The sequence below is a fragment of the Nerophis lumbriciformis genome, linkage group LG07 (genome assembly GCF_033978685.3).
Source record: "Nerophis lumbriciformis linkage group LG07, RoL_Nlum_v2.1, whole genome shotgun sequence".
NCBI lineage: Eukaryota > Metazoa > Chordata > Actinopteri > Syngnathiformes > Syngnathidae > Nerophis > Nerophis lumbriciformis.
Window position 1 is genome coordinate 54,568,617 of NC_084554.2, and position 13,408 is coordinate 54,582,024.

Below are 13,408 nucleotides of genomic sequence, written 5' to 3' on the forward strand. Positions count from 1 at the left end.
AGTATTTATTTCAATTTTAAAAATGGTTTGAATGTTTGACAATATATTTTTGCATAATTGGACAATTTTTAAGTTAACATATTTGCGATTACATTGAGTGAATTTGTTGTTTTTTTACTGTAAAAAAAATAAAAATAAATAAAAATAAGTTTTTTGATCTACAGTAAAAAAACAAATGTACATTTTACAGTAAAATTCTTGCCTTTTTAGCCATAAAAACAGCAATAGTGTATTTCCATTTACAGTAACATACACTACATTTTGAGGTGAAATTATCGCAATTTACCACATATTATTTAAAAAAAAAAATCTACTAATAAAATGCATTAAAAAAAATTGTGTAACAATAGTGTTTACTGTTAGGGGCCAAACACAACTGCCATGTGGCCCTCAGTGAAAACGACACCTATGATATAAAATGTGCATTTAATTGGAAATACAAGTCTTGAGGGATTTCATTTCTTTTATTTGACAAGCATTGCATTATTTTTACATCTGAAAGTAGATACAATAGTCAGTATAGCAGTTTTTATTACAATATTATTCCTATCCAGAACATTAAAAAAACACACACAAGAACTGCAAATATGTTCACTTCAAAATTGTCCAATTATGCAAAAATATATTGTCAAACATTCAAACCATTTTTAAAATTGAAATAAATACTAATAATAATGATTTCAAAGCAAGTTATCCATCAAATTGTGCAATGTAAAAGTAGATTTCATGGTCAAATTGTGAAATTTACTGTGGTTTTTACGGTATTTTTCGCTAAATGAAAAAAAAAGATTTTTTTTTTTTTTTTGTACATTTGTTTTTTTATACCGTAGATAAAAAAAACTTCATTTTTACAGTAAAAATGTCACCTGAGCTGCCATTTTTTTTTGTTTTTTTACCACAAATCAACAAGTGTAGATTATTCGGTGCATTACTGTAAATGCCAAAACGGCACCACAGTTTATTGAAACAGTTTTGGCATTTACAGTAATGCACCCAATAATCTACACTTGATTTGTGGTAAAAAAAAACAAAAAAAAAGGCAGCTCAGGTGACATTTTTACTGTAAAAATGATTTTTTTTAATCTACAGTATAAAAAAACAAATATACATTTGCCATTTTACAAAAAAAAAAAAACTTTTTTTTTTTTCATTTAGCGAAAAATACCGTAAAAACCACAGTAAATTTCACAATTTGACCATGAAATCTACTTTTACATTGCACAATTTGATGGATAACTTGCTTTGAAATCATTATTATTAGTATTTATTTCTATTTTAAAAATGGTTTGAATGTTTGACAATATATTTTTGCATAATTGGACAATTTTGAAGTGAACATATTTGCAGTTCTTGTGTGTGTTTTTTTAATGTTCTGGATAGGAATAATATTGTAATAAAAACTGCTATACTGACTATTGTATCTACTTTCAGATGTAAAAATAATGCAATGCTTGTCAAATAAAAGAAATGAAATCCCTCAAGACTTGTATTTCCAATTAAATGCACATTTTATATCATAGGTGTCGTTTTCACTGAGGGCCACATGGCAGTTGTGTTTGGCCCCTAACAGTAAACACTATTGTTACACAATTTTTTAATGCATTTTATTAGTAGATTTAAAAAAAAAAAAAAAAGGAAAATAATATGTGGCATATCGCGATAATTTCACCCCAAAATGTAGTGTATGTTACTGTAAATGGAAATACACTATTGCTGTTTTTATGGCTAAAAAGGCAAGAATTTTACTGTAAAATGTACATTTGTTTTTTTACTGTAAAACTTTTTAAAAAATTTTTATTTTTTTACAGTAAAAAAACAACAACAAATGCACTTAATGTAATCGCAAATATGTTAACTTAAAAATTGTCCAATTATGCAAAAATATATTGTCAAACATTCAAACCATTTTTAAAATTGAAATAAATACTAATAATAATGATTTCAAAGCAAGTTATCCATCAAATTGTGCAATGTAAAAGTAGATTTCATGGTCAAATTGTGAAATTTACTGTGGTTTTTACGGTATTTTTCGCTAAATGAAAAAAAAAAAGTTTTTTTTTTTTGTAAAATGGCAAATGTACATTTGTTTTTTTATACTGTAGATAAAAAAAACTTCATTTTTACAGTAAAAATGTCACCTGAGCTGCCATTTTTTTTTGTTTTTTTACCACAAATCAAGTGTAGATTATTGGGTGCATTACTGTAAATGCCAAAACTGTTTCAATAAACTGTGGTGCCGTTTTGGCATTTACAGTAATGCACCGAATAATCTACACTTGTTGATTTGTGGTAAAAAAACAAAAAAAAATGGCAGCTCAGGTGACATTTTTACTGTAAAAATGAAGTTTTTTTTATCTACGGTATAAAAAAACAAATGTACCGTACAAAAAAAAAAAAAAAAATCTTTTTTTTTCATTTAGCGAAAAATACCGTAAAAACCACAGTAAATTTCACAATTTGACCATGAAATCTACTTTTACATTGCACAATTTGATGGATTACAGTAATGCACCGAATAATCTACACTTGTTGATTTGTGGTAAAAAAAAAAAAAAAAAAAAAATGGCAGCTCAGGTGACATTTTTACTGTAAAAATGAAGTTTTTTTTATCTACGGTATAAAAAAACAGTTTTTTTTATCTACAGTATAAAAAAACAAATGTACATTTGCCATTTTACAAAAAAAAAAAAACTTTTTTTTTTTCATTTAGAGAAAAATACCGTAAAAACCACAGTAAATTTCACAATTTGACCATGAAATCTACTTTTACATTGCACAATTTGATGGATAACTTGCTTTGAAATCATTATTATTAGTATTTATTTCAATTTTAAAAATGGTTTGAATGTTTGACAATATATTTTTGCATAATTGGACAATTTTGAAGTGAACATATTTGCAGTTCTTGTGTGTGTTTTTTTAATGTTCTGGATAGGAATAATATTGTAATAAAAACTGCTATACTGACTATTGTATCTACTTTCAGATGTAAAAATAATGCAATGCTTGTCAAATAAAAGAAATGAAATCCCTCAAGACTTGTATTTCCAATTAAATGCACATTTTATATCATAGGTGTCGTTTTCACTGAGGGCCACATGGCAGTTGTGTTTGGCCCCTAACAGTAAACCCTATTGTTACACAATTTTTTAATGCATTTTATTAGTAGATTTTTTTTTAAAAATAATATGTGGCATATCGCGATAATTTCACCTCAAAATGTAGTGTATGTTACTGTAAATGGAAATACACTATTGCTGTTTTTATGGCTAAAAAGGCAAGAATTTTACTGTAAAATGTACATTTGTTTTTTTTACTGTAGATCAAAAAACTTTTTTAATTTTTTTTAATTTTTTTACAGTAAAAAAAACAACAACAAATGCACTCAATGTAATCGCAAATATGTTAACTTAAAAATTGTCCAATTATGCAAAAATATATTGTCAAACATTCAAACCATTTTTAAAATTGAAATAAATACTAATAATAATGATTTCAAAGCAAGTTATCCATCAAATTGTGCAATGTAAAAGTAGATTTCATGGTCAAATTGTGAAATTTACTGTGGTTTTTACCGTATTTTTCTCTAAATGAAAAAAAAAAAGTTTTTTTTTTTTGTAAAATGGCAAATGTAAATTTGTTTTTTTATACTGTAGATAAAAAAAACTTCATTTTTACAGTAAAAATGTCACCTGAGCTGCCTTTTTTTTTGTTTTTTTTACCACAAATCAAGTGTAGATTATTGGGTGCATTACTGTAAATGCCAAAACTGTTTCAATAAACTGTGGTGCCGTTTTGGCATTTACAGTAATGCACCGAATAATCTACACTTGTTGATTTGTGGTAAAAAAAAACAAAAAAAAATGGCAGCTCAGGTGACATTTTTGTTGTAAAAATGAAGTTTTTTTAATCTACGGTATAAAAAAACAAAAGTACATTTGCCATTTTACAAAAAAAAAATATATATATATTTTTTTCATTTAGCGAAAAATACGGTAAAAACCACAGTAAATTTCACAATTTGACCATGAAATCTACTTTTACATTGCACAATTTGATGGATAACTTGCTTTGAAATCATTATTATTAGTATTTATTTCAATTTTAAAAATGGTTTGAATGTTTGACAATATATTTTTGCATAATTGGACAATTTTTAAGTTAACATATTTGCGATTACATTGAGTGCATTTGTTGTTGTTTTTTTACTGTAAAAAAATTAAAAAAAATTAAAAAAGTTTTTTGATCTACAGTAAAAAAACAAATGTACATTTTACAGTAAAATTCTTGCCTTTTTAGCCATAAAAACAGCAATAGTGTATTTCCATTTACAGTAACATACACTACATTTTGAGGTGAAATTATCGCGATATGCCACATATTATTTTACATTTTATTTAAAAAAAAATCTACTAATAAAATGCATTAAAAAATTGTGTAACAATAGTGTTTACTGTTAGGGGCCAAACACAACTGCCATGTGGCCCTCAGTGAAAACGACACCTATGATATAAAATGTGCATTTAATTGTAAATACAAGTCTTGAGGGATTTCATTTCTTTTATTTGACAAGCATTGCATTATTTTTACATCTGAAAGTAGATACAATAGTCAGTATAGCAGTTTTTATTACAATATTATTCCTATCCAGAACATTAAAAAAACACACACAAGAACTGCAAATATGTTCACTTCAAAATTGTCCAATTATGCAAAAATATATTGTCAAACATTCAAACCATTTTTAAAATTGAAATAAATACTAATAATAATGATTTCAAAGCAAGTTATCCATCAAATTGTGCAATGTAAAAGTAGATTTCATGGTCAAATTGTGAAATTTACTGTGGTTTTTACGGTATTTTTCGCTAAATGAAAAAAAAAGATTTTTTTTTTTTTTGTACATTTGTTTTTTTTATACCGTAGATAAAAAAAACTTCATTTTTACAGTAAAAATGTCACCTGAGCTGCCATTTTTTTTTTTTTTTGTTTTTTTACCACAAATCAACAAGTGTAGATTATTCGGTGCATTACTGTAAATGCCAAAACGGCACCACAGTTTATTGAAACAGTTTTGGCATTTACAGTAATGCACCGAATAATCTACACTTGATTTGTGGTAAAAAAACAAAAAAAATGGCAGCTCAGGTGACATTTTTACTGTAAAAATGAAGTTTTTTTTATCTACGGTATAAAAAAACAAATGTACATTTGCCATTTTACAAAAAAAAAAAAAAAAAAATCTTTTTTTTTTCATTTAGAGAAAAATACCGTAAAAACCACAGTAAATTTCACAATTTGACCATGAAATCTACTTTTACATTGCACAATTTGATGGATAACTTGCTTTGAAATCATTATTATTAGTATTTATTTCAATTTTAAAAATGGTTTGAATGTTTGACAATATATTTTTGCATAATTGGACAATTTTGAAGTGAACATATTTGCAGTTCTTGTGTGTGTTTTTTTAATGTTCTGGATAGGAATAATATTGTAATAAAAACTGCTATACTGACTATTGTATCTACTTTCAGATGTAAAAATAATGCAATGCTTGTCAAATAAAAGAAATGAAATCCCTCAAGACTTGTATTTCCAATTAAATGCACATTTTATATCATAGGTGTCGTTTTCACTGAGGGCCACATGGCAGTTGTGTTTGGCCCCTAACAGTAAACACTATTACACAATTTTTTAATGCATTTTATTAGTAGATTTTTTTTAAAAATAATATGTAGTAAATTGCGATAATTTCACCTCAAAATGTAGTGTATGTTACTGTAAATGGAAATACACTATTGCTGTTTTTATGGCTAAAATGGCAAGAATTTTACTGTAAAATGTACATTTGTTTTTTTACTGTAGATCAAAAAACTTTTTAAATTTTTATTATTTTTTTTTACAGTAAAAAAACAACAACAAATGCACTCAATGTAATCGCAAATATGTTAACTTAAAAATTGTCCAATTATGCAAAAATATATTGTCAAACATTCAAACCATTTTTAAAATTGAAATAAATACTAATAATAATGATTTCAAAGCAAGTTATCCATCAAATTGTGCAATGTAAAAGTAGATTTCATGGTCAAATTGTGAAATTTACTGTGGTTTTTACCGTATTTTTCGCTAAATGAAAAAAAAAAGTTTTTTTTTTTTTGTACATTTGTTTTTTTATACCGTAGATAAAAAAAACTTAATTTTTACAGTAAAAATGTCACCTGAGCTGCCATTTTTTTAATTTATTTTTTTACCACAAATCAACAAGTGTAGATTATTCGGTGCATTACTGTAAATGCCAAAACGGCACCACAGTTTATTGAAACAGTTTTGGCATTTACAGTAATGCACCGAATAATCTACACTTGATTTGTGGTAAAAAAACAACAAAAAAAAGGCAGCTCAGGTGACATTTTTACTGTAAAAATGAAGTTTTTTTTATCTACGGTATAAAAAAACAAATGTACATTTGCCATTTTACAAAAAAAAAAAAAAAATTTTTTTTTTTCATTTAGCGAAAAATACCGTAAAAACCACAGTAAATTTCACAATTTGACCATGAAATCTACTTTTACATTGCACAATTTGATGGATAACTTGCTTTGAAATCATTATTATTAGTATTTATTTCAATTTTAAAAATGGTTTGAATGTTTGACAATATATTTTTGCATAATTGGACAATTTTTAAGTTAACATATTTGCGATTACATTGAGTGCATTTGTTGTTGTTTTTTTACTGTAAAAAAATTAAAAAAAGTTAAAAAAGTTTTTTGATCTACAGTAAAAAAAACAAATGTACATTTTACAGTAAAATTCTTGCCATTTTAGCCATAAAAACAGCAATAGTGTATTTCCATTTACAGTAACATACACTACATTTTGAGGTGAAATTATCGCGATATGCCACATATTATTTTACATTTTATTTAAAAAAAAAATCTACTAATAAAATGCATAAAAAAATTGTGTAACAATAGTGTTTACTGTTAGGGGCCAAACACAACTGCCATGTGGCCCTCAGTGAAAACGACACCTACGATATAAAATGTGCATTTAATTGGAAATACAAGTCTTGAGGGATTTCATTTCTTTTATTTGACAAGCATTGCATTATTTTTACATCTGAAAGTAGATACAATAGTCAGTATAGCAGTTTTTATTACAATATTATTCCTATCCAGAACATTAAAAAAACACACACAAGAACTGCAAATATGTTCACTTCAAAATTGTCCAATTATGCAAAAATATATTGTCAAACATTCAAACCATTTTTAAAATTGAAATAAATACTAATAATAATGATTTCAAAGCAAGTTATCCATCAAATTGTGCAATTTAAAAGTAGATTTCATGGTCAAATTGTGAAATTTACTGTGTTTTTACGGTATTTTTCTCTAAATGAAAAAAAAAAGTTTTTTTTTTTTTGGTAAAATGGCAAATGTACATTTGTTTTTTTATACTGTAGATAAAAAAAACTTCATTTTTACAGTAAAAATGTCACCTGAGCTGCCTTTTTTTTTTTTTTTTTTTTTTTTTACCACAAATCAACAAGTGTAGATTATTCGGTGCATTACTGTAAATGCCAAAACGGCACCACAGTTTATTGAAACAGTTTTGGCATTTACAGTAATGCACCGAATAATCTACACTTGATTTGTGGTAAAAAAAAACCAAAAAAAAGGCAGCTCAGGTGACATTTTTACTGTAAAAATGAAGTTTTTTTTATCTACGGTATAAAAAAACAAATGTACATTTGCCATTTTACAAAAAAAAAAAAAAAAATACCGTAAAAACCACAGTAAATTTCACAATTTGACCATGAAATCTACTTTTAAATTGCACAATTTGATGGATAACTTGCTTTGAAATCATTATTATTAGTATTTATTTCAATTTTAAAAATGGTTTGAATGTTTGACAATATATTTTTGCATAATTGGACAATTTTTAAGTTAACATATTTGCGATTACATTGAGTGCATTTGTTGTTGTTTTTTTTACTGTAAAAAAATTAAAAAAGTTTTTTGATCTACAGTAAAAAAAACAAATGTACATTTTACAGTAAAATTCTTGCCTTTTTAGCCATAAAAACAGCAATAGTGTATTTCCATTTACAGTAACATACACTACATTTTGAGGTGAAATTATCGCAATTTACCACATATTATTTAAAAAAAAAATCTACTAATAAAATGCATAAAAAAATTGTGTAACAATATTGTTTACTGTTAGGGGCCAAACACAACTGCCATGTGGCCCTCAGTGAAAACGACACCTACGATATAAAATGTGCATTTAATTGGAAATACAAGTCTTGAGGGATTTCATTTCTTTTATTTGACAAGCATTGCATTATTTTTACATCTGAAAGTAGATACAATTGTCAGTATAGCAGTTTTTATTACAATATTATTCCTATCCAGAACATTAAAAAAACACACACAAGAACTGCAAATGTGAGAAAAGAAAGGCTGTTTTTAAACATGAACGTGCCACTCGATGCCCCGCTGTACGGTCCTTTCCGCTCGCAAACACCTCGGCGTCCTCCTGGAGTCGTCCGGCGGCACTGCTGATGTTGTCACGACTACGAGTCTTGACGGGGAGTGTTTGGGCCCGGCTGTCGTCCGGATCAGGCCAGACCGCGACAGTCCAAAGAAAGGGATGCCAGAGTCTTGTTGTGTTATTGTTTATTTTTGTCTTTTAAAAGCTGCATGGTCCAAGGTCACACGGGGGACGGGGACGGGGGGGGGTCTTAGGCCACGTAGCTGTACTCGTCCGCCGAGGTCTGACTGCGCTCGATGTACTGCTTGTCGATCAGGACCTCGATGCACTTCTTGATCATACTGATACTGGGGTTGAACCTGGCTTTGGACTGATTGATCACCTGCAAAGGACAGTCATTGGGACACATGCTGGCTTGGGTTGAACACTTTGCAATGCAGTCTGCTGAAAATGATGGAAAGTGCCACTCTACATGGTCAAAGTTGGAATTGCCACAAAACACATGTTCACTAATTCAACACTAATGTTCTGTCGTGTGACCTGACAGAAGAAAGGCACCCACCTCTTGTATGAGGGCGTTGTGTCGCAGCACCTTGCGGGCCTTCATGATCCTCACTATAGCAGCTTGTAAATACATTTTGCGGTCTTCGTCCACCGCACTTCTAGTCTGCTCCATTTCCTAGCGAGCAGAGACACGTGTGAGGGTGAACCAGGGGGGTGATGGTAGGTGAATGAAGTAGAATTTAGTTTCCAGCAGAGGTGGGTAGTAACACGCTAAATTTACTCCGTTACATCAACTTGAGTAACTTTTGGGATAAATTGTACTTCTAAGAGTAGTTTTAATGCAACATACTTTTACTTTTACTTGAGTATATTTATAGAGAAGAAACGCTACTTTTATCTACATGATACTTGCCAACCCTCCCGGATTTTCCGGGAGACTCCCGAAATTCAGCGCCTCTCCCGAAAACCTCCCCCGGGACAAATTTTCCTCCCGAAAATCTCCCGAAATTCAGGCGGACTCAGGTCCTCATGGGTTTATTGTTAGGCAGTTTCATTAACGTCCTCCCAGCGCGGCAACAACACACAACAACAGCGGTCACGTTTTTTGTATACCGTAAAGCAGTTCGTCTGCCGTAAAACAGCAATGTTGTGACACTTTTGTGCGTGCCACACATCAATGCATCATCAGAGAGGGTGTTCAGCATGGTTAGAAAAATAGTGACAAGAGAATAGAACAAGGATGGACAATTCAACCCTTAACTCAACAATGAGTAGATGAGTGTTATGTGTGTGTGTATATGTGTAAATAAATGAACACTGAAATTCAAGTATTTATTTTATATATATATATATATATATATATATATATATATATATATATATATTAGAGATGCGCGGTTTGCGGGCACAACCGCGGAGTCCGCGGATTATCCGCGGATCGGGCGGATGAAATAAAAAAAAATTTGATTTTATCCGCGGGTCGGGTCGGGCGGTTGAAATAAAAAAAAATTAGATTTTAAATAGATTCAGGCGGGTGGCAGTTAAACCAATTGGTAAATATATATACATAGTTAAATGTTGTTACCCACATACGAAAAACGAGCAGGCACCTGCAGCATATGCCACAACAGAAGAAGAAAAAGAAAAAGAGATGGACACTTTTACGGAGCGGAGAAGGGACGCCTCGCCGGGGTCCGGGACCGAGGCCCCTTCCCCCGAGAGGGCCCCACCGGGAGCCGTAGCTAAGGCGATCCGCGAGAAGGGCCCGACGCACGTCCAGGGTCACCACCGCGCCCACCGCACCGACACCCCGCCTCGTCCGCCTTCGCCGCGGCCGGCGTCACGCGCAGCAGGTAAGCAGCTTACCTGCCCGCCACCCCCGTGGCCGGGGGCGCGTAACAGGGGTCACTCCGCGCGCAGTGCGCTCACGAAAGGGGTGGGGCTCACCCTGGTTGATATAGACAGCAGGACGGTGGCCATGGAAGTCGGAACCCGCTAAGGAGTGTGTAACAACCCACCTGCCGAATCAACTAGCCCTGAAAATGGATGGCGCTGGAGCGTCGGGCCCATACCCGGCCGTCGCCGGCAGCGAGACGCGCTTGGAGGTGCGCTCAGCGCGGCTCCCATATGATTGCGCACTGGTGTGCGTCTGGGTCGTGACAGCGTGGCACGCGAATGTCTGTGCTGCATTGGATCAGTCTCCTTTCTTTAACAGGCAAAAGCTTTATAACCTCACTAATGCCTTGCATCGTCTATATTAGATATATAACAACGGTCGGGTGCGGGCGGGTGCGGTTCTGATCAAATGTTATATCGGGTGGATGGCGGATGGTTGACGACTTTCTGATGCGGTTGCGGATGAAATAATTGCCTATCCGCGCATCTCTAAAATATATATATATATATATATATATATATATATAAAATAGATATATATACATATATATACATACATATAATAAAATAAATATATATATATATATATATATATATATATATATATATATATATATATATATATAGCTAGAATTCACTGAATGTCAAGTATTTCTTATATATATATATATATATATATATATATATATATATATATATATATATATATATATATATATATATATGTGTGTGTGTGTGTGTGTGTGTGGGAAAAAAAATCACAAGACTACTTCATCTCTACAGGCCTGTTTCATGAGGGGTTCCCTCAATCATCAGGAGATTTTTAATGGAAGCATTCACATACCATGGTTTATATAGGGCACAGAGTGGGTAGGTACAGGCTCTTCAAAACAAATTTTTTGTAAAAACCGGTCACCTTCCTTCAAAAACGATTTCCTCTGAGCGCGTTTGTCGTTTCGCCTTCAAACTAACACAGGAGAGAGATTGAACCCTTGTGATTACAACGACAGAAGCACTTTTTTTCTAACTGCTCCGGTTTTGATTTTATGACCCTTCAAAGACCCGCTGCGCTGATGCTGCTGCGCTGCTGTTTTTTTAAGATGGCTGCTCAAAAGCAGGAAGCACCAACGTGCCCACACAATGCAGACAAGGTAGGTACACTAGACAAAAGTCTTGGGACACTTCAGACTAAAAGTAGACAAAAGTATTGGGACATTTAGGACTAGCACCTGCCAAATATGCGGGCCCGACCAATGCTGCTTGCAGCTTTAATTTTCCTTTGTAATCTCTGCCTACTGAGCCTATGGTGCTGTTAAGTTATTGCGGCTCAATTTGCCTGATCTTTTTTTATGTTAATGTATTATTATTTAATATATATTAATGTTTTAGTTGCTTAAGAGATATTCCTGGCTCTGAATTTGCTCATTGCTATTTTTATGTTTTTGTGCATTATTTGTTGCCGTCATCATTAAACGAACAGGTTACTCATCAGTTACTCAGTACTTGAACATACTTTTTACTTTTACTCAAGTAAATATTTGGGTGACTACTCCTTACTTTTACTTGAGCAATAAATCTCTAAAGTAACAGTACTCTTACTTGAGTACAATTTCTGGCTACTCTACCCACCTCTGCTTTCCATGGACTTCCACTGAATAATGTTCATTTGTCTCATAAATACATTAATGCATGCATGTTTGATGTATTTCAATAGATGCAGGACTGTGGGTGCAAGGTGAGTGTCTGACCTGTGGTGTGTCCTTCTGCATGGACGTGGTGATCTTGAACTTTGTCCTTTTACTGACAAAAGTCATATTTAGTGAAAAGGTGGATTCCGCTTCAATCTCCTCCTGCGAGCCACATAAGACACGTGAAACATGTGAAGAAGTCTTGATAGCTGCAAGGTCACACTGGAGTTCTTCAGGTGCAACATTCCATCCATCCATCCATCCATCTTCTTCCGCTTATCCGAGGTCGGGTCGCGGGGGCAGCAGCCTAAGCAGGGAAGCCCAGACTTCCCTCTCCCCAGCCACTTCGTCCAGCTCCTCCCAGGGAATCCCGAGGCGTTCCCAGGCCAGCCGGGAGACATAGTCTTCCCAACGTGTCCTGGGTCTTTTCCCCGTGGCCTCCTACCGGTCGGACGTGCCCTAAACACCTCCCTAGGGAGGCGTTCGGGTGGCATCCTGACCAGATGCCCGAACCACCTCATCTGGCTCCTCTCCATGTGGAGGAGCAGCGGCTTTACTTTGAGCTCCCCCCGGATGACAGAGCTTCTCACCCTATCTCTAAGGGAGAGCCCCGCCACCTGGCGGTGGAAACTCATTTGGGCCGCTTGTACCCGTGATCTTGTCCTTTCGGTCATAACCCAAAGCTCATGACCATAGGTGAGGATGGGAACGTAGATCGACCGGTAAATTGAGAGCTTTGCCTTCCGGCTCAGCTCCTTCTTCACCACAACGGATCGATACAGCGTCCGCATTACTGAAGACGCCGCACCGATCCGCCTGTCGATCTCACCATCCACTCTTCCCTCACTCGTGAACAAGACTCCGAGGTACTTGAACTCCTCCACTTGGGGCAAGATCTCCTCCCCAACCCGGAGATGGCACTCCACCCTTTTCCGGGCGAGAACCATGGACTCGGACTTGGAGGTGCTGATTCTCATCCCAGTCGCTTCACACTCGGCTGCGAACCGATCCAGTGAGAGCTGAAGATCCTGGCCGGATGAAGCCATCAGGACCACATCATCTGCAAAAAGCAGAGACCTAATCCTGCAGCCACCAAACCAGATCCCCTCAACGCCTTGACTGCGCCTAGCAATTCTGTCCATAAAAGTTCAGAACAGAATCGGTGACAAAGGGCAGCCTTGGCGGAGTCCAACCCTCACTGGAAACGTGTCCGACTTACTGCCGGCAATGCGGACCAAGCTCTGGCACTGATCATACAGGGAGCGGACCGCCACAATCAGACAGTCCGATACCCCATACTCTCTGAGCAC

General features: G+C 33.8%; 1 protein-coding gene across 1 annotated transcript in view; it reads right to left on the reverse strand.

The window, feature by feature from the left end:
* Positions 1 to 8,332: 8,332 nt before the first annotated feature.
* Positions 8,333 to 13,408, reverse strand: part of cul2 (cullin 2) — an 87,787-nt gene continuing 82,711 nt past the window's right edge. Inside the window, exons 19-21 of the mRNA XM_061964867.1 lie at positions 12,159 to 12,260; positions 9,074 to 9,190; positions 8,333 to 8,893 (exon numbers count right to left, since the gene is read on the reverse strand). Coding sequence (XP_061820851.1) covers positions 8,762 to 8,893; positions 9,074 to 9,190; positions 12,159 to 12,260 — 351 coding nt within the window. The 3' untranslated portion in view covers positions 8,333 to 8,761. The remainder of the gene's footprint in view (positions 8,894 to 9,073; positions 9,191 to 12,158; positions 12,261 to 13,408) is intronic.